At 45.4% G+C, this 21,518-nt stretch overlaps 1 protein-coding gene across 1 annotated transcript; it reads right to left on the bottom strand.

Moving 5' to 3' along the window:
- Positions 1 to 357: 357 nt before the first annotated feature.
- Positions 358 to 20,830, bottom strand: LOC139390063 (cell surface glycoprotein MUC18-like). The gene is made up of 7 exons (XM_071137186.1): positions 20,538 to 20,830; positions 17,704 to 17,825; positions 17,159 to 17,363; positions 16,145 to 16,290; positions 14,710 to 14,854; positions 13,640 to 13,793; positions 358 to 1,239 (listed from the first exon to the last, which is right to left on the bottom strand). Exons 1-7 carry the CDS (start codon positions 20,593 to 20,595, stop codon positions 1,152 to 1,154), a joined length of 918 nt encoding a protein of 305 aa, XP_070993287.1. The 5' UTR covers positions 20,596 to 20,830; the 3' UTR covers positions 358 to 1,151.
- Between the last annotated feature and the right edge of the window lie 688 nt (positions 20,831 to 21,518).

Below are 21,518 nucleotides of genomic sequence, written 5' to 3' on the forward strand. Positions count from 1 at the left end.
CTGGCTGGGAGAGGGAGAGTTATTAATGGTGCTGTAGGATGCAGTGGGGAATGAACCATGTGTAACCACATACATAGCCTCACTTAAAACAATGGGTAGATGCCTCAAGGTTGTCTGTCGGTCTTCTGTTATTGACTGGGCATATCATATGCAGGCTCTCTCTCCGTGGTTAGATGGTGTGTGTGAGGTGCAGTAAAGATCAGCTGTAGAGGAAGGCCTTGTAGAATGGATAGGAAGTGGAGGGAACTGAGGTTTCAGAGAGGATAGGAGGTCAAGAGGCCATTGGATTTACTGTATGTGCGTCCAAGCTTGTACCAGCATCCAGCTTTCACAGCATTGTCAATACTCCTCCCCCTCTTGATATGTCCTACATTTTAATCAATGATAAAAGACACTGGGCAATTCCTATTAGAATTTCTCAAATCAACTTTATATCATGACTATTATAAGTACAGGAAATACAGCAAATAGATAGCTCTGAGAGTAATGTTTGAAAGTGCTTCAGTTGTCATTGGAATATAGAGATGCAAAATAATCTACAAGTGTACATCTTGTCTGTATACTTTGAAGTGCGTCACCACTAGTATGCTACATAAGGTTATACATTTCCTTGGAAAAAAATCCACACCAATATTCTACACCACGTAAAAGTATTGAGGGGAAAAGGCACATTTGTGATGCAGCAGTCACATTATACTTGCAACGTAAGAGGCATTCCTTTTTGTGAGCCCAAGGCTGCAAAAGTGCTGGTGGTGAGCAGTTTAACTCAAGGTAACCTCCTTGTGAAAAATGTCTGCAGCTGCTTAGGGTTCCCACAGTATCTAAGACTCCTCCCCCTCACCTTGCATCAGATAAGAACGTGAATCTCAATTTTGCAGGTTGCGAGATCAATAAAGAGAAAATTGCACACCTTTTGTTCAAGAACACTTCAGCCAACCCCGCTGGAAGCAAACCACCCCAGTAAAACAATCATTTGTCTCCCTCCTCTTAGACGCAGCCAGCCTTTGATAATAGCTTCGATTTTACTCTGCATCCATAACCCAGGCACCTCTCCTCCCACCTCGACATCTTCCCTCCTTCCTATTCCTCACTCCCTTTCACCATCTTTCTCCATTTGTTCCCCTACTTCTCCTCTCCATCTCTTGGCGCGGTCACACCAGTGGTTGTTTGTCTCCACTGGTAGAGGCCAGAGTCTCAACACTGGCTGTGTAGATGGGCTTCTTCTGAGAGTGGTCATCACTGGAGGTAGAGAGAGGAGGAGGAGAGAAAGAGTGAGTTGCACCATTATTCATAAATGGACTGCCCAGAGAACCACAGAGGAGAGAAAGATAGAGTTGCACAATTATGTGTAAATGGACTGCCCAGAGAACCACAGAGGAGAGAAAGATAGAATTGCACAATTATGTGTAAATTGACTGCCCAGAGAACCACAGAGGATAGAAAGATAGAGATTTGCACCATTATGTGTAAATGGACTGCCCAGAGAACCACAGAGGAGAGAAAGATAGAGTTGCACCATTATGTGTAAATGGACTGCCCAGAGAACCCCAGAGGAGAGAAAGATAGAGAGTTGCACCATTATGTGTAAATGGACTGCCCAGAGAACCCCAGAGGAGAGAAAGATAGAGAGTTGCACCATTATGTGTAAATGGACTGCCCAGAGAACCCCAGAGGTGAGAAAGATAGAGAGTTGCACCATTATGTGTAAATGGACTGCCCAGAGAACCACAGAGAGAAAGATAGAGAGTTGCACCATTATGTATAAATGAACTGCCCAGAGGTGAGAAAGATAGAGAGTTGCACCATTATGTGTAAATGGACTGCCCAGAGAACCACAGAGGAGAGAAAGATAGAGAGTTGCACCATTATGTGTAAATGGACTGCCCAGAGAACCACAGAGGAGAGAAAGATAGAGAGTTGCACCATTATGTGTAAATGGACTGCCCAGAGAACCACAGAGGAGAGAAAGACAAGTAAAAGAGAAGAAATAGACTGCCAACCAGTGATCTACAGAATATACTGTAGGTCAAACACACAGATGTAAAGAGCAACCTAACCTCAATAGCTTTGAGACAGAATACCTATTACAGAAAACATGTACTGTACTCATGTTGTAATCACTCTGATATGAGGTTGGTCAACAGAAGTTGTGGGTCACAATGTGTCTGATTACTGTGTATTTATTGGGATTTTAACAGTACATACTATATGACCACAGTATCCTTACATGTTTTGCAAGAGTCTGGTGAAAACACACCCACATGAAAAAAATACTATAGTATAAATACTATAGTATGCATTGTAGTGATTTTGCGGACTACAGTCTGCAAAACACTACAGTGACTACTGTAGTACTTAGTGTAGTATACACAGTCAACTCTATCTACAGTATAAATACAGTAGTAAAATAAAACATGTAGTATATACTACAGTAATTAATGTAGTGTTTTTGTGGACTGCAGTATATAATGTAGTATTTACTGTAGTGTTTTTGTGGACTGCAGTATATAATGTAGTATTTACTGTAGTGTTTTTGTGGACTGCAGTATATAATGTAGTATTTACTGTAGTGTTTTTGCAGACATTACTGTAGTGTTCACTATACTGTTTGTTTTATTATCTTTGACATAGAAGTGGAGGCTTTCACTTAGAAGAAACCTACTAGAGAACCTGTAAGCAGGTAGGACTGGGGTCTGAACGTCAGCTCTTTTCTCTAACCTGTAAGTAGGTAGGACTGGGGTCTGAACGTCAGCTCTTTTCTCTAACCTGTAAGTAGGTAGGACTGGGGTCTGAACGTCAGCTCTTTTCTCTAACCTGTAAGTAGGTAGGACTGGGGTCTGAACGTCAGCTCTTTTCTCTAACCTGTAAGTAGGTAGGACTGGGGTCTGAACGTCAGCTCTTTTCTCTAACCTGTAAGTAGGTAGGACTGGGGTCTGAACGTCAGCTCTTTTCTCTAACCTGTAAGTAGGTAGGACTGGGGTCTGAACGTCAGCTCTTTTCTCTAACCTGTAAGTAGGTAGGACTGGGGTCTGAACGTCAGCTCTTTTCTCTAACCTGTAAGTAGGTAGGACTGGGGTCTGAACGTCAGCTCTTTTCTCTAACCTGTAAGTAGGTAGGACTGGGGTCTGAACGTCAGCTCTTTTCTCTAACCTGTAAGTAGGTAGGACTGGGGTCTGAACGTCAGCTCTTTTCTCTAACCTGTAAGTAGGTAGGACTGGGGTCTGAACGTCAGCTCTTTTCTCTAACCTGTAAGTAGGTAGGACTGGGGTCTGAACGTCAGCTCTTTTCTCTAACCTGTAAGTAGGTAGGACTGGGGTCTGAACGTCAGCTCTTTTCTCTAACCTGTAAGTAGGTAGGACTGGGGTCTGAACGTCAGCTCTTTTCTCTAACCTGTAAGTAGGTAGGACTGGGGTCTGAACGTCAGCTCTTTTCTCTAACCTGTAAGCAGGTAGGACTGGGGTCTGAACGTCAGCTCTTTTCTCTAACCTGTAAGCAGGTAGGACTGGGGTCTGAACGTCAGCTCTTTTCTCTAACCTGTAAGCAGGTAGGACTGGGGTCTGAACGTCAGCTCTTTTCTCTAACCTGTAAGCAGGTAGGACTGGGGTCTGAACGTCAGCTCTTTTCTCTAACCTGTAAGCAGGTAGGACTGGGGTCTGAACGTCAGCTCTTTTCTCTAACCTGTAAGTAGGTAGGACTGGGGTCTGAACGTCAGCTCTTTTCTCTAACCTGTAAGTAGGTAGGACTGGGGTCTGAACGTCAGCTCTTTTCTCTAACCTGTAAGTAGGTAGGACTGGGGTCTGAACGTCAGCTCTTTTCTCTAACCTGTAAGTAGGTAGGACTGGGGTCTGAACGTCAGCTCTTTTCTCTAACCTGTAAGTAGGTAGGACTGGGGTCTGAACGTCAGCTCTTTTCTCTAACCTGTAAGTAGGTAGGACTGGGGTCTGAACGTCAGCTCTTTTCTCTAACCTGTAAGTAGGTAGGACTGGGGTCTGAACGTCAGCTCTTTTCTCTAACCTGTAAGTAGGTAGGACTGGGGTCTGAACGTCAGCTCTTTTCTCTAACCTGTAAGTAGGTAGGACTGGGGTCTGAACGTCAGCTCTTTTCTCTAACCTGTAAGTAGGTAGGACTGGGGTCTGAACGTCAGCTCTTTTCTCTAACCTGTAAGTAGGTAGGACTGGGGTCTGAACGTCAGCTCTTTTCTCTAACCTGTAAGTAGGTAGGACTGGGGTCTGAACGTCAGCTCTTTTCTCTAACCTGTAAGTAGGTAGGACTGGGGTCTGAACGTCAGCTCTTTTCTCTAACCTGTAAGTAGGTAGGACTGGGGTCTGAACGTCAGCTCTTTTCTCTAACCTGTAAGTAGGTAGGACTGGGGTCTGAACGTCAGCTCTTTTCTCTAACCTGTAAGTAGGTAGGACTGGGGTCTGAACGTCAGCTCTTTTCTCTAACCTGTAAGTAGGTAGGACTGGGGTCTGAACGTCAGCTCTTTTCTCTAACCTGTAAGTAGGTAGGACTGGGGTCTGAACGTCAGCTCTTTTCTCTAACCTGTAAGTAGGTAGGACTGGGGTCTGAACGTCAGCTCTTTTCTCTAACCTGTAAGTAGGTAGGACTGGGGTCTGAACGTCAGCTCTTTTCTCTAACCTGTAAGTAGGTAGGACTGGGGTCTGAACGTCAGCTCTTTTCTCTAACCTGTAAGTAGGTAGGACTGGGGTCTGAACGTCAGCTCTTTTCTCTAACCTGTAAGTAGGTAGGACTGGGGTCTGAACGTCAGCTCTTTTCTCTAACCTGTAAGTAGGTAGGACTGGGGTCTGAACGTCAGCTCTTTTCTCTAACCTGTAAGTAGGTAGGACTGGGGTCTGAACGTCAGCTCTTTTCTCTAACCTGTAAGTAGGTAGGACTGGGGTCTGAACGTCAGCTCTTTTCTCTAACCTGTAAGTAGGTAGGACTGGGGTCTGAACGTCAGCTCTTTTCTCTAACCTGTAAGTAGGTAGGACTGGGGTCTGAACGTCAGCTCTTTTCTCTAACCTGTAAGTAGGTAGGACTGGGGTCTGAACGTCAGCTCTTTTCTCTAACCTGTAAGTAGGTAGGACTGGGGTCTGAACGTCAGCTCTTTTCTCTAACCTGTAAGTAGGTAGGACTGGGGTCTGAACGTCAGCTCTTTTCTCTAACCTGTAAGTAGGTAGGACTGGGGTCTGAACGTCAGCTCTTTTCTCTAACCTGTAAGTAGGTAGGACTGGGGTCTGAACGTCAGCTCTTTTCTCTAACCTGTAAGTAGGTAGGACTGGGGTCTGAACGTCAGCTCTTTTCTCTAACCTGTAAGTAGGTAGGACTGGGGTCTGAACGTCAGCTCTTTTCTCTAACCTGTAAGTAGGTAGGACTGGGGAACGTCTCTTTTCTCTAACCTGTAAGTAGGTAGGACGTCAGCTCTTTTCTCTAACCTGTAAGTAGGTAGGACTGGGGTCTGAACGTCAGCTCTTTTCTCTAACCTGTAAGTAGGTAGGACTGGGGTCTGAACGTCAGCTCTTTTCTCTAACCTGTAAGTAGGTAGGACTGGGGTCTGAACCTGTAAGCAGGTAGGACTGGGGTCTGAACGTCAGCTCTTTTCTCTAACCTGTAAGGGTAGGTCTGAACGTCAGCTCTTTTCTCTAACCTGTAAGTAGGTAGGACTGGGGTCTGAACGTCAGCTCTTTTCTCTAACCTGTAAGTAGGTAGGACTGGGGTCTGAACGTCAGCTCTTTTCTCTAACCTGTAAGTAGGTAGGACTGGGGTCTGAACGTCAGCTCTTTTCTCTAACCTGTAAGTAGGTAGGACTGGGGTCTGAACGTCAGCTCTTTTCTCTAACCTGTAAGCAGGTAGGACTGGGGTCTGAACGTCAGCTCTTTTCTCTAACCTGTAAGTAGGTAGGACTGGGGTCTGAACGTCAGCTCTTTTCTCTAACCTGTAAGTAGGTAGGACTGGGGTCTGAACGTCAGCTCTTTTCTCTAACCTGTAAGCAGGTAGGACTGGGGTCTGAACGTCAGCTCTTTTCTCTAACCTGTAAGTAGGTAGGACTGGGGTCTGAACGTCAGCTCTTTTCTCTAACCTGTAAGTAGGTAGGACTGGGGTCTGAACGTCAGCTCTTTTCTCTAACCTGTAAGTAGGTAGGACTGGGGTCTGAACGTCAGCTCTTTTCTCTAACCTGTAAGTAGGTAGGACTGGGGTCTGAACGTCAGCTCTTTTCTCTAACCTGTAAGTAGGTAGGACTGGGGTCTGAACGTCAGCTCTTTTCTCTAACCTGTAAGTAGGTAGGACTGGGGTCTGAACGTCAGCTCTTTTCTCTAACCTGTAAGTAGGTAGGACTGGGGTCTGAACGTCAGCTCTTTTCTCTCTTTTCTCTAACCTGTAAGTAGGTAGGACTGGGGTCTGAACGTCAGCTAGGTAGTCAGCTCTTTTCTCTAACCTGTAAGGGTCTGAACGTCAACGGTAGGACTGGGGTCTGAACGTCAGCTCTTTTCTCTAACCTGTAAGTAGGTAGGACTGGGGTCTGAACGTCAGCTCTTTTCTCTAACCTGTAAGTAGGTAGGACTGGGGTCTGAACGTCAGCTCTTTTCTCTAACCTGTAAGTAGGTAGGACTGCAGCTCTTTTCTCTAACCTGTAGGTAACGGACTGGGGTCTGAACGGTCTTTTCTCTAACCTGTAAGTAGGTAGGACTGGGGTCTGAACGTCAGCTCTTTTCTCTAACCTGTAAGTAGGTAGGACTGGGGTCTGAACGTCAGCTCTTTTCTCTAACCTGTAAGTAGGTAGGACTGGGGTCTGAACGTCAGCTCTTTTCTCTAACCTGTAAGTAGGTAGGACTGGGGTCTGAACGTCAGCTCTTTTCTCTAACCTGTAAGTAGGTAGGACTGGGGTCTGAACGTCAGCTCTTTTCTCTAACCTGTAAGCAGGTAGGACTGGGGTCTGAACGTCAGCTCTTTTCTCTAACCTGTAAGCAGGTAGGACTGGGGTCTGAACGTCAGCTCTTTTCTCTAACCTGTAAGCAGGTAGGACTGGGGTCTGAACGTCAGCTCTTTTCTCTAACCTGTAAGCAGGTAGGACTGGGGTCTGAACGTCAGCTCTTTTCTCTAACCTGTAAGCAGGTAGGACTGGGGTCTGAACGTCAGCTCTTTTCTCTAACCTGTAAGCAGGTAGGACTGGGGTCTGAACGTCAGCTCTTTTCTCTAACCTGTAAGCAGGTAGGACTGGGGTCTGAACGTCAGCTCTTTTCTCTAACCTGTAAGTAGGTAGGACTGGGGTCTGAACGTCAGCTCTTTTCTCTAACCTGTAAGTAGGTAGGACTGGGGTCTGAACGTCAGCTCTTTTCTCTAACCTGTAAGTAGGTAGGACTGGGGTCTGAACGTCAGCTCTTTTCTCTAACCTGTAAGTAGGTAGGACTGGGGTCTGAACGTCAGCTCTTTTCTCTAACCTGTAAGTAGGTAGGACTGGGGTCTGAACGTCAGCTCTTTTCTCTAACCTGTAAGTAGGTAGGACTGGGGTCTGAACGTCAGCTCTTTTCTCTAACCTGTAAGTAGGTAGGACTGGGGTCTGAACGTCAGCTCTTTTCTCTAACCTGTAAGTAGGTAGGACTGGGGTCTGAACGTCAGCTCTTTTCTCTAACCTGTAAGTAGGTAGGACTGGGGTCTGAACGTCAGCTCTTTTCTCTAACCTGTAAGTAGGTAGGACTGGGGTCTGAACGTCAGCTCTTTTCTCTAACCTGTAAGTAGGTAGGACTGGGGTCTGAACGTCAGCTCTTTTCTCTAACCTGTAAGTAGGTAGGACTGGGGTCTGAACGTCAGCTCTTTTCTCTAACCTGTAAGCAGGTAGGACTGGGGTCTGAACGTCAGCTCTTTTCTCTAACCTGTAAGTAGGTAGGACTGGGGTCTGAACGTCAGCTCTTTTCTCTAACCTGTAAGTAGGTAGGACTGGGGTCTGAACGTCAGCTCTTTTCTCTAACCTGTAAGTAGGTAGGACTGGGGTCTGAACGTCAGCTCTTTTCTCTAACCTGTAAGTAGGTAGGACTGGGGTCTGAACGTCAGCTCTTTTCTCTAACCTGTAAGTAGGTAGGACTGGGGTCTGAACGTCAGCTCTTTTCTCTAACCTGTAAGTAGGTAGGACTGGGGTCTGAACGTCAGCTCTTTTCTCTAACCTGTAAGTAGGTAGGACTGGGGTCTGAACGTCAGCTCTTTTCTCTAACCTGTAAGTAGGTAGGACTGGGGTCTGAACGTCAGCTCTTTTCTCTAACCTGTAAGTAGGTAGGACTGGGGTCTGAACGTCAGCTCTTTTCTCTAACCTGTAAGTAGGTAGGACTGGGGTCTGAACGTCAGCTCTTTTCTCTAACCTGTAAGTAGGTAGGACTGGGGTCTGAACGTCAGCTCTTTTCTCTAACCTGTAAGTAGGTAGGACTGGGGTCTGAACGTCAGCTCTTTTCTCTAACCTGTAAGTAGGTAGGACTGGGGTCTGAACGTCAGCTCTTTTCTCTAACCTGTAAGTAGGTAGGACTGGGGTCTGAACGTCAGCTCTTTTCTCTAACCTGTAAGTAGGTAGGACTGGGGTCTGAACGTCAGCTCTTTTCTCTAACCTGTAAGTAGGTAGGACTGGGGTCTGAACGTCAGCTCTTTTCTCTAACCTGTAAGTAGGTAGGACTGGGGTCTGAACGTCAGCTCTTTTCTCTAACCTGTAAGTAGGTAGGACTGGGGTCTGAACGTCAGCTCTTTTCTCTAACCTGTAAGTAGGTAGGACTGGGGTCTGAACGTCAGCTCTTTTCTCTAACCTGTAAGTAGGTAGGACTGGGGTCTGAACGTCAGCTCTTTTCTCTAACCTGTAAGTAGGTAGGACTGGGGTCTGAACGTCAGCTCTTTTCTCTAACCTGTAAGCAGGTAGGACTGGGGTCTGAACGTCAGCTCTTTTCTCTAACCTGTAAGCAGGTAGGACTGGGGTCTGAACGTCAGCTCTTTTCTCTAACCTGTAAGCAGGTAGGACTGGGGTCTGAACGTCAGCTCTTTTCTCTAACCTGTAAGCAGGTAGGACTGGGGTCTGAACGTCAGCTCTTTTCTCTAACCTGTAAGTAGGTAGGACTGGGGTCTGAACGTCAGCTCTTTTCTCTAACCTGTAAGTAGGTAGGACTGGGGTCTGAACGTCAGCTCTTTTCTCTAACCTGTAAGTAGGTAGGACTGGGGTCTGAACGTCAGCTCTTTTCTCTAACCTGTAAGTAGGTAGGACTGGGGTCTGAACGTCAGCTCTTTTCTCTAACCTGTAAGTAGGTAGGACTGGGGTCTGAACGTCAGCTCTTTTCTCTAACCTGTAAGTAGGTAGGACTGGGGTCTGAACGTCAGCTCTTTTCTCTAACCTGTAAGTAGGTAGGACTGGGGTCTGAACGTCAGCTCTTTTCTCTAACCTGTAAGTAGGTAGGACTGGGGTCTGAACGTCAGCTCTTTTCTCTAACCTGTAAGTAGGTAGGACTGGGGTCTGAACGTCAGCTCTTTTCTCTAACCTGTAAGTAGGTAGGACTGGGGTCTGAACGTCAGCTCTTTTCTCTAACCTGTAAGTAGGTAGGACTGGGGTCTGAACGTCAGCTCTTTTCTCTAACCTGTAAGTAGGTAGGACTGGGGTCTGAACGTCAGCTCTTTTCTCTAACCTGTAAGTAGGTAGGACTGGGGTCTGAACGTCAGCTCTTTTCTCTAACCTGTAAGTAGGTAGGACTGGGGTCTGAACGTCAGCTCTTTTCTCTAACCTGTAAGTAGGTAGGACTGGGGTCTGAACGTCAGCTCTTTTCTCTAACCTGTAAGTAGGTAGGACTGGGGTCTGAACGTCAGCTCTTTTCTCTAACCTGTAAGTAGGTAGGACTGGGGTCTGAACGTCAGCTCTTTTCTCTAACCTGTAAGTAGGTAGGACTGGGGTCTGAACGTCAGCTCTTTTCTCTAACCTGTAAGTAGGTAGGACTGGGGTCTGAACGTCAGCTCTTTTCTCTAACCTGTAAGTAGGTAGGACTGGGGTCTGAACGTCAGCTCTTTTCTCTAACCTGTAAGTAGGTAGGACTGGGGTCTGAACGTCAGCTCTTTTCTCTAACCTGTAAGTAGGTAGGACTGGGGTCTGAACGTCAGCTCTTTTCTCTAACCTGTAAGTAGGTAGGACTGGGGTCTGAACGTCAGCTCTTTTCTCTAACCTGTAAGTAGGTAGGACTGGGGTCTGAACGTCAGCTCTTTTCTCTAACCTGTAAGTAGGTAGGACTGGGGTCTGAACGTCAGCTCTTTTCTCTAACCTGTAAGTAGGTAGGACTGGGGTCTGAACGTCAGCTCTTTTCTCTAACCTGTAAGTAGGTAGGACTGGGGTCTGAACGTCAGCTCTTTTCTCTAACCTGTAAGTAGGTAGGACTGGGGTCTGAACGTCAGCTCTTTTCTCTAACCTGTAAGTAGGTAGGACTGGGGTCTGAACGTCAGCTCTTTTCTCTAACCTGTAAGTAGGTAGGACTGGGGTCTGAACGTCAGCTCTTTTCCTCTAACCTGTAAGTAGGTAGGACTGGGGTCTGAACGTCAGCTCTTTTCTCTAACCTGTAAGTAGGTAGGACTGGGGTCTGAACGTCAGCTCTTTTCTCTAACCTGTAAGTAGGTAGGACTGGGGTCTGAACGTCAGCTCTTTTCTCTAACCTGTAAGTAGGTAGGACTGGGGTCTGAACGTCAGCTCTTTTCTCTAACCTGTAAGTAGGTAGGACTGGGGTCTGAACGTCAGCTCTTTTCTCTAACCTGTAAGTAGGTAGGACTGGGGTCTGAACGTCAGCTCTTTTCTCTAACCTGTAAGTAGGTAGGACTGGGGTCTGAACGTCAGCTCTTTTCTCTAACCTGTAAGTAGGTAGGACTGGGGTCTGAACGTCAGCTCTTTTCTCTAACCTGTAAGTAGGTAGGACTGGGGTCTGAACGTCAGCTCTTTTCTCTAACCTGTAAGTAGGTAGGACTGGGGTCTGAACGTCAGCTCTTTTCTCTAACCTGTAAGTAGGTAGGACTGGGGTCTGAACGTCAGCTCTTTTCTCTAACCTGTAAGTAGGTAGGACTGGGGTCTGAACGTCAGCTCTTTTCTCTAACCTGTAAGTAGGTAGGACTGGGGTCTGAACGTAAGTAGGTAGGACAGCTGTAAGTAGGTAGGACTGGGGTCTGAACGTCAGCTCTTTTCTCTAACCTGTAAGTAGGTAGGACTGGGGTCTGAACGTCAGCTCTTTTCTCTAACCTGTAAGTAGGTAGGACTGGGGTCTGAACGTCAGCTCTTTTCTCTAACCTGTAAGTAGGTAGGACTGGGGTCTGAACGTCAGCTCTTTTCTCTAACCTGTAAGTAGGTAGGACTGGGGTCTGAACGTCAGCTCTTTTCTCTAACCTGTAAGTAGGTAGGACTGGGGTCTGAACGTCAGCTCTTTTCTCTAACCTGTAAGTAGGTAGGACTGGGGTCTGAACGTCAGCTCTTTTCTCTAACCTGTAAGTAGGTAGGACTGGGGTCTGAACGTCAGCTCTTTTCTCTAACCTGTAAGTAGGTAGGACTGGGGTCTGAACGTCAGCTCTTTTCTCTAACCTGTAAGTAGGTAGGACTGGGGTCTGAACGTCAGCTCTTTTCTCTAACCTGTAAGTAGGTAGGACTGGGGTCTGAACGTCAGCTCTTTTCTCTAACCTGTAAGTAGGTAGGACTGGGGTCTGAACGTCAGCTCTTTTCTCTAACCTGTAAGTAGGTAGGACTGGGGTCTGAACGTCAGCTCTTTTCTCTAACCTGTAAGTAGGTAGGACTGGGGTCTGAACGGACTGTAAGGGTCTGAACGTCAGCTCTTTTCTCTAACCTGTAAGTAGGTAGGACTGGGGTCTGAACGTCAGCTCTTTTCTCTAACCTGTAAGTAGGTAGGACTGGGGTCTGAACGTCAGCTCTTTTCTCTAACCTGTAAGTAGGTAGGACTGGGGTCTGAACGTCAGCTCTTTTCTCTAACCTGTAAGTAGGTAGGACTGGGGTCTGAACGTCAGCTCTTTTCTCTAACCTGTAAGTAGGTAGGACTGGGGTCTGAACGTCAGCTCTTTTCTCTAACCTGTAAGTAGGTAGGACTGGGGTCTGAACGTCAGCTCTTTTCTCTAACCTGTAAGTAGGTAGGACTGGGGTCTGAACGTCAGCTCTTTTCTCTAACCTGTAAGTAGGTAGGACTGGGGTCTGAACGTCAGCTCTTTTCTCTAACCTGTAAGTAGGTAGGACTGGGGTCTGAACGTCAGCTCTTTTCTCTAACCTGTAAGTAGGTAGGACTGGGGTCTGAACGTCAGCTCTTTTCTCTAACCTGTAAGTAGGTAGGACTGGGGTCTGAACGTCAGCTCTTTTCTCTAACCTGTAAGTAGGTAGGACTGGGGTCTGAACGTCAGCTCTTTTCTCTAACCTGTAAGTAGGTAGGACTGGGGTCTGAACGTCAGCTCTTTTCTCTAACCTGTAAGTAGGTAGGACTGGGGTCTGAACGTCAGCTCTTTTCTCTAACCTGTAAGTAGGTAGGACTGGGGTCTGAACGTCAGCTCTTTTCTCTAACCTGTAAGTAGGTAGGACTGGGGTCTGAACGTCAGCTCTTTTCTCTAACCTGTAAGTAGGTAGGACTGGGGTCTGAACGTCAGCTCTTTTCTCTAACCTGTAAGTAGGTAGGACTGGGGTCTGAACGTCAGCTCTTTTCTCTAACCTGTAAGTAGGTAGGACTGGGGTCTGAACGTCAGCTCTTTTCTCTAACCTGTAAGTAGGTAGGACTGGGGTCTGAACGTCAGCTCTTTTCTCTAACCTGTAAGTAGGTAGGACTGGGGTCTGAACGTCAGCTCTTTTCTCTAACCTGTAAGTAGGTAGGACTGGGGTCTGAACGTCAGCTCTTTTCTCTAACCTGTAAGTAGGTAGGACTGGGGTCTGAACGTCAGCTCTTTTCTCTAACCTGTAAGTAGGTAGGACTGGGGTCTGAACGTCAGCTCTTTTCTCTAACCTGTAAGTAGGTAGGACTGGGGTCTGAACGTCAGCTCTTTTCTCTGACCTGTATGGAACACAATATATGGTCTATACTTGGCATGTAGATAGATGTCTTACTTATAGATGGCACAAATTGGGATAGGGGAATGGGCAGGGTATATGCAAATAAAATACTGTAGTATTTACTTTAGTTTAAAAAGTGTAGTGTTTTTGCAGACATTACTGTAGTATTTACTATAGTATTCTGCAACATTCTATAGTAAGTACTACACATGATAGAGGGATACTACAGTGTGTAGTATAGTTTTCTACAGTATACCACAGAATTCTACAGTAAGTACTGTAGTATTCTATAGTAAACTGTAGTATTTTTTCATGTGGGCAGGGAAGAGATCAGGGAGGAAGTCAGCGACTGGGTCTAGCTGGTCCCCGCCACTGGGACATAGTGGTCTACAAGAACACTAACACACACAGTAAATCCACCTTAGCCTTGGTACTATCGTAAGAGTCAGAGTGAAATATAAGGCAATATATATAATATATTGGCCTGGCTATAACCTGGGATAAATGGAAGAGGAGAGGGGAAGGAGATAAAAGAAAGGAGGGGCACCACACACACACAGGGAGAGGGAGAGAGAGAGGTGAGGAGGGCACTGTGCCACAGAGCTCAGCACTCACATGGGTCCCTTGGTGCTCTTGGCCTGCTTGGCCCTGCGGACCAGGAAGACGGTGATAGACAGGATGAGCACCAGGAGAACCGCCCCCGCCACGGAGGTCATCAACACCAGGTTGGTGGAGTCGTACCAGGCTTGGTTGAGACGGCCGTTGGTGGCTGCAGGCCGGAGAGTCAGACACACTACAGGCTTTAATAACAGATGATTCACAGACAGTTTATTTTGTTAGCCTAGCTCCATACTGTCCATTTTGTAGTGTATCCAACTCTTCTGGAAAAGATGGTTATAATCTGACCCTGCTGGTCATCTATGAACGTTTGAATGTCTTGAAAAACGATCTGGCCTTAATGGCCACATGCATCTCCACCCGGTACAGCCAGAAGAGCCTGATTCCTCTCTAGGTTTCTTCCTAGCCTCTGTGCTGCTTCATCTGCATAGCTTGCTCTCTGCGGTTTTAGGCTGGGTGTCTGTAAAGCACTGTGACAACTGCTGATGTAAAAGGGCTGTATTAAATACATTTGATTGATTAAAAATAGTGTAAAATGAAGTGCAAATGATTGTTCACTATGATTATTCACTTCCACTTCATACTGAAGCAGTGTCTTCACTGTTATAATTGACATGCATCCAGTTTGATTGGCGCAACTGACTTGGAGGCTAGATAATTGAAACGATTGTAATCTCAAGGATTATAATTGACTCTATATTGGCGATATGATAGTGTGGAAAAACCCGTGACCATTAATGCAGCGTAATCATCTCGCAGGTCGCTGATAAAAATGAACAATGATCAGTATGATAAATTGGATTAGCTGTAACTTAATGAGTCCTCTTCTTCAGTGACATATTTAGTGTCCTAAGACACGTCCTCCGCAGTGGCCAGTTGCTCTCCTCCATCACATAGCCGTAAGACCCTCGCCTTCACGGGAGCTCCTCCTCCCCATTTGTGCCTTGGCCCTAACATCTGTGTTCCTCGCCCTCCCTCCTCTTATTCCTGCTTGCTAACCCCTACACTTACTGTCCCTCTTCATAACACCAACCCCTGTAGTCCCCGCCTTCTTGACCCCTACCTACCTGGCAGCACAGTGATGGAGATGGTGCTGCTCTTCTTCAGGCTGGACAGGGTGGGGTGCTCAGCCATGCAGGTGTAGTCTCCACCATCCTCCATCCTCACATTCTTCAGCCTCAGCTTGGAGGAGGGCACGATCCAGTCCTCTCCCTGATAGAGGGAAGGATGGTGGATGAAAGAGAGAGAGGAGAGAGAGAGAGGGGTGCGAATGGAGGAGAAAGCGAGCGAACGAGTCAAGAAAATGATTCTCAGTGGAGTTACAGTATGTGTGTCCCTGTGACAGAAGCAATAAACTCCCAGACAAGGTGTATTTACCTGAACAAATTGAATAAATTCCACATAAACTCAATTCACTGACCTAGCTGAAGCAATCAGCAAAGAATAGCACGGCAACACTGTTAACAACACATAATGAGAAAACGGGAGGCACTGTGGACACAGAACTAGCTGCCTCGCTATTATTAAGAGGGAGAGTTAGACACAGTAGGGGAGAAATAATAGGAGAAACAGAATAGAAACAAACCAAAAAAAGACACTACACCTTGCAAATGATTTGGTTCCTGGGATCTCACATTTTCCTGCCAAGAAAGTCCATTTCAATTTGAATGAGGGGCTGAATTAAGAGGATTTCCAGGAAAGGCCAGGTTTGGCCAAAACAGCATTCTGCATGGAAATCCACTGGCTCAGATGCATCCAGTCTCTTGCCTGCCTCCTATGGACATTACTGGAGACCAGGACTGTGCAGTCAGTCAGCAGCTGCCCATCAAATGGCCCATACTGTTTGTTTCTCTGCCCCTATAATTCCTCCCATCCCCATCCTTGAATATTTTCTACCCCAAATCCAAATGTATAAAGAGTTATGCAAATAGTTATGAATGTGTGGACAGACTGGTTCAAAAGGTAGATGGGGGATATTTGAGGGACATTCAAATTCAGAAAAATGTATTAAAATGAGGACTAACTTGATTTTAAAGGCATGAAATTGCATCAGGTCTGAAATAGTGGACCACAATGTGCTGAAGTAGTGATACCTTATTTTACCACTAGGGAGCAGCAAATCAATTCACCAAGGTCTTATTGTTGCCTGCATGGCCATTCGGGAGTTTGACATTTAGCATTGAGAGGTCTTAATTCCCCTGGGTATTTGGTTTGTGGCTTTGGTAACAGCAAGTTGAATAATTCAACAATGATTAACTGAACATTGAAAAATCATTAGGATTCTATCAACAGATTGGCTTTCAGGTTGCCACTTGTCTAGACCTCATTAAACTATTAATCCTCTGTAAGTGGGCAAGCTGCTCTACAGAAAGAGGGGGGCCCAAACCAGGGAATAACAATGAATACTGAGCACCTCTTATGGTGCTGAGAGTGAAAGAGGAGCGGGACAGAGAGTGAGAGATCGAGCGATAGAAAGCCAGATCCTGACAGGCCCAAACTCACATATTTCTGCCAGAAGTATTGTGGTGCCTCAGAGGCTGTGGTGGAGCACTCCACCTCTACGTCTTCGCCTAGTGTCACAAGCAGGTTTTCCTTGATGAACTTCCGGCTGGAGGAGGACACATCGTACACAGACAGCTCACGTATGTCTGAACAGTGAATCAGAAACACAGCAGAGACATAGAATAAAAGAAGAATGCATGCATGATGGTTTTAAGAGGTTTGAGTGCGTGTGTGCAGCTGTGCACGGTGTACAAGCATGCATAAACATGAGTCAACAGAGCCATATCCCTGAGTATACTGCAGTATCGTGCCTCAAATCCTCTACAAATTGCCCATGAGGAGGGAACAATCAGATAATGGTAATTGCCTTCATCTTCCTAAGTCCTCACAATGGTGCACTGTGGAGTGTGACGGTTCATTTTCTCCCTCTCTACGTCAACGGAACCATCTCCATGGGCCTTGGGCTCTCTCCTTCTGTCCACACAAATAATTCCCCATTATCGATTGCTCCACGGGCAAAGAAGCCTATCAAAAGACGTGAGGGTCGATTTGATCGCCCCTGTAGCGCAAGGGAAAATAGGCCTCACGCTATGACCACCAATGTGCCTTGTACAATACGTCTCTTCTTCTGGTCATTTGTATTTCTATCTATCCCCTGTGAATTTCCGTTTCTGGAACATTGTTTTTGAAAACAATGAGGAGAATGGATATACTGTACGATGGAGTGGATAGCAGGCGCTCCTCCTGGAGAGCTACAACTGGGTGTGCAGGGGTTTGTTCCAGCACTACACTTACCCTCCGGATTCAGCTAATCAAGGTCCTGGGGAGCAGCGGATACAAATCAGGTGTATTAAAGCAGGGTTGTATTAAAAGCCTGCATACCCAGCAGCTCTCCAGAAGGTTTGGTATTTCCTGCGGTGCGGACTTATTGGCCATTTAAATTTTTTTTTTTTAAATAAACTAAACAGCTGTTACAGACAAGCATGTGACTAATATTGCCCACCCTATACTCACATTCGACGGTGATAGCCAGGGGCTGGGAGGAGTTGTCGGGTGCCGTGGCGTTGTCTGCGACACAGCGGTAGAGTCCTTGGTGGAAGTAGCTGACGATGCCGCGGATGGACAGAAGCAGTTGGCTCGCCTCACGCCTCAAGATAACACCAGGGATACATCGGCGGTACATGGACTCCTCCTCCAGTCGATACCACTTATTCATGTACTGATGAAGAGTAGGAGAGAGAGGAACAGTGAGCGAAAAACAGAGATGTACCTCATCTGCAAACAGCAGTGATATGGAGGACTGGCAGTGATATGAGTAGTAGTGAGAATGATTACCTTCTTGGTCTGCAAACATTGGTCATTTTATATACAACAAAATGATCAAGCTGAGCCCTGTTGACATAATTAAACATACTGCACTACTGAAGTCGTGTTCAAGTCATGTTTCGATAAGTGTAGAACCTCAACACGCTTTACTTCACATAGTACAGCAACAGAATTGGCAATCATATAACCCAATTAGAAGTAAGGTCAGAGGTAGAAGTAGCCTGTGTCCTGACCTTGGAAAACTTCTCAAAGTGGACTTGGCTGGTGTTGAGCTCCGAGTCAGAAAGCAGACATTCCAGGGTGACTTCATCGTTCTCCAGAACAGGCTTGTCTGGTCCCTGTATGACCAGAGCCGCTAGACAGGACAGAGGAAGACAACAAGGATCAAATCAACACCATCATCATACATACACTTTAGTTGTCGATGCTGGTTTATTGTTTAGCTAATCTTGTCCCATGGCTGGTAGTAGACAAGATTATTGTTTAGCCCACCTATTGCTAGAGTCATTCCAGTGTTTTTTTTTGTTGAGAAGTATTTTGATACACTTCAGTGGATGGGCTGGTGCACCTAACATTAGGCCACATATAGGGCATTAGACCGGGCTGGTGCACCTAACATTAGGCCACATATAGGGCATTAGACTGGGCTGGTGCCCCTAACATTAGGCCACATATAGGGCATTAGACCGGGCTGGTGCACCTAACATTAGGCCACATATAGGGCATTAGACTGGGCTGGTGCCCCTAACATTAGGCCACATATAGGGCATTAGACTGGGCTGGTGCACCTAACATTAGGCCACATATAGGGCATTAGACTGGGCTGGTGCACCTAACATTAGGCCACATATAGGGCATTAGACCGGGCTGGTGCACCTAACATTAGGCCACATATAGGGCATTAGACTGGGCTGGTGCACCTAACATTAGGCCACATATAGGGCATTAGACCGGGCTGGTGCACCTAACATTAGGCCACATATAGGGCATTAGACTGGGCTGGTGCACCTAACATTAGGCCACATATAGACCGGGCTGGTGCACCTAACATTAGGCCACATATAGGACATTAGACTGGGCTGGTGCACCTAACATTAGGCCACATATAGGGCATTAGACTGGGCTGGTGCACCTAACATTAGGCCACATATAGGGCATTAGACCAGGCTGGTGCACCTAACATTAGGCCACATATAGGGCATTAGACTGGGCTGGTGCACCTAACATTAGGCCACATATAGGGCATTAGACTGGGCTGGTGCACCTAACATTAGGCCACATATAGACCGGGCTGGTGCACCTAACATTAGGCCACATATAGGACATTAGACTGGGCTGGTGCACCTAACATTAGGCCACATATAGGGCATTAGACTGGGCTGGTGCACCTAACATTAGGCCACATATAGACTGGGCTGTTGCACCTAACATTAGGCCACATATAGGGCATTAGACTGGGCTGGTGCACCTAACATTAGGCCACATATAGGGCATTAGACTGGGCTGGTGCACCTAACATTAGGCCACATATAGGGCATTAGACTGGGCTGGTGCACCTAACATTAGGCCACATATAGGGCATTAGACTGGGCTGGTGCACCTAACATTAGGCCACATTTAGACTGGGCTGTTGCAGCAGCTTACTGTTTGAGTGACAAATACATTGTTTTACTTTTATACAAGCTCTTCCTTTTCCTCCTCTTTGTCTGACTCAGACCAGACTGGCATTTAGCCAAATACAGTCATATGAACAACAGGTTTATCTACTTGACTAGGAGATGTAATAGTCCAGCAGGAGGTCCCCTGCTGGACAAAGCGTTTTAGTGCAAAAACACAGACCAACCACGCACTTGCATTACTTGTCAGAGGAGCTGAACAACACGTTGAAAGCACACCATTTCACGGGGATGACTGTGGCATTATCGATCCATACCATGGTTAATGTTGAAGAAAAGCAATTGGAAACATGTTTTCGATAGTGACAAAAAAAACTAAACAGTGACTTAAATTGCTTTTCTCCACAAGCGCTGAGTCTCCAAGGTAAATCAAAACTCTTGGAGATAGATAGAGGCGCAGAGATTAATTTGATTTGTCACACTTTCAATTTCGTATTCAGACAATTGGCTTTTCAGGGGAGTTCCGCTCTCAATTAATAATTGAATCGATTACACAGGCACACAAAGAGACGATATATATATATATATATATATATATATACACACACACATCTGCGTCACCTGATTTTACGCAGCACTTGAGATCGTGTCAGCGCGACCGAAAACAAAATCATCTCTTTCCCATAATATACTAATATACCAACCATGATAACACACCATGTGCAGATAATGAGTGCAAGTTAAATCTGAGTATAAGCCCTTATGTGATGCCAACCCAGCTGTCCTACAATATCTTTTCAAGCAGTGGTGGAAAAAGTACCCAATTGTCATACTTGAGTTAAAGTAAAGATACCTTCATAGAAAATTACTCAAGTAAAAGTGAAAGTCACCCAGTAAAATAATACTTGAATAAAAGTCTAAAAGTATTTGGTTTTACATCTACTTCAGTATCAAAAGTAAATGGAATTGCTAAAATATACTTAAGTATCAAAAGTAAAAGTAAAACACTCATAATTTATAAAAGATACATTTGTATTTAGTACGTCCGCCAGAGCTGAGGTAGAGGGATGACAGGAATGTTCTCTTGATAAGTGCGTGAATTGGACAGTTTCTGTCCTGTTAAGCATTCAAAATGTAAAATACTTTTGGGTGTCAGGGAAAATGTAAGGAGTAAAAAATACATAATTTTCTTTAGGAATGTAGTGGAGTAAAAGTTGTCCGAAATATAAATAGTGAAGTACAGATACTCAAAAAACTACTTAAGTAGCACTTTAAAGTATTTTTACTTAAGTACTTTACACCACTGTTGTCAAGAAAACTAATTTGAAGAACAATGTTGAAGAGTTCACGTTTGCAGTTGAATTAAAACAAATAAGACTACATAAAATGTAAATGTAACGAGTAGAATAAAATGAAATTCACTCAGTTAAAGTAAATAAAATTATATTTACCAATACTGCTGTGAGCATGTGCAATTACTAAAATCGCAAAGAGTATAAAACTTCTCATGTTTGTTATTGGATTCTGGGTATTGATGAGTATTCCCACTCTGCTTCACTGTCTGTATCCAAATACTGCAAGCCCCTCTGAATGTGGAAAGGAACGTCTGGAACTGTACTTATTGATACTGGGGAGGCGTGGCTTCCAGGGATGTCTTTCTTTCAAAGTTTGGAAACAAGCTTTACACACGTATATATATATATATACACACACCTCTTTCTTTCCACGTGCCGAATGTTTTTATGAAAGTGTTTATTTCTGTTTGGTTTTAAATAACTGTTCTCCACTGTTGTAGATATTAAGTAAAAACAAGACGTGTGTACATTGATAACAATGGGAGTATACGCTCCAATTACCAATCACTTGTTAGTGCGTCACTTGTCTCCGTGCACTCAGGATGTTGATGTAGTTTCACGCAGCTCAGTGCTATACGAGTTCATTGAAAAGTCCCTACCCTAACCACAACCATAGCACTTACCTAACATTTTAAAATTCTACTTTAATGGGGTAGGGATGTCCCAAAGATCCCGGATAGCACTGATCGTGTCATTCATGACTTTTGTCACACGAGAGCTTTTGCCATCTAGAAGTCAATTATCTGTCCTTAACCAAACCTGTCCCTACTTCAGGTGAGCCCGAAAATGGTTCCGTGTACACTTAATTACATCTGACAAGTGGAAGGACGCTCTTTAAGCATGTGGACTGTTCTGCGTCGCCTGATTTTACGCAGCACTTGAGATCGTTTCAGCGCGACCAAATAAACACTTGCAAAACAGAGAGCAAAATCATCCATTTCCAATAGGTACTGCGAAATGCTGATGTAGAGTTTCGAGGAAGAGTTAGCACACTTGAAACATAGCCTTTTCATGGAGACATGTTGATTAGTCAAACTCCAAGAACGCCCATCTCATACCTTTTTCATTTTTCTGTTT

Source organism: Oncorhynchus clarkii, chromosome 3, assembly GCF_045791955.1.
Source record: "Oncorhynchus clarkii lewisi isolate Uvic-CL-2024 chromosome 3, UVic_Ocla_1.0, whole genome shotgun sequence".
NCBI classification, from domain to species: Eukaryota; Metazoa; Chordata; class Actinopteri; order Salmoniformes; family Salmonidae; genus Oncorhynchus; species Oncorhynchus clarkii.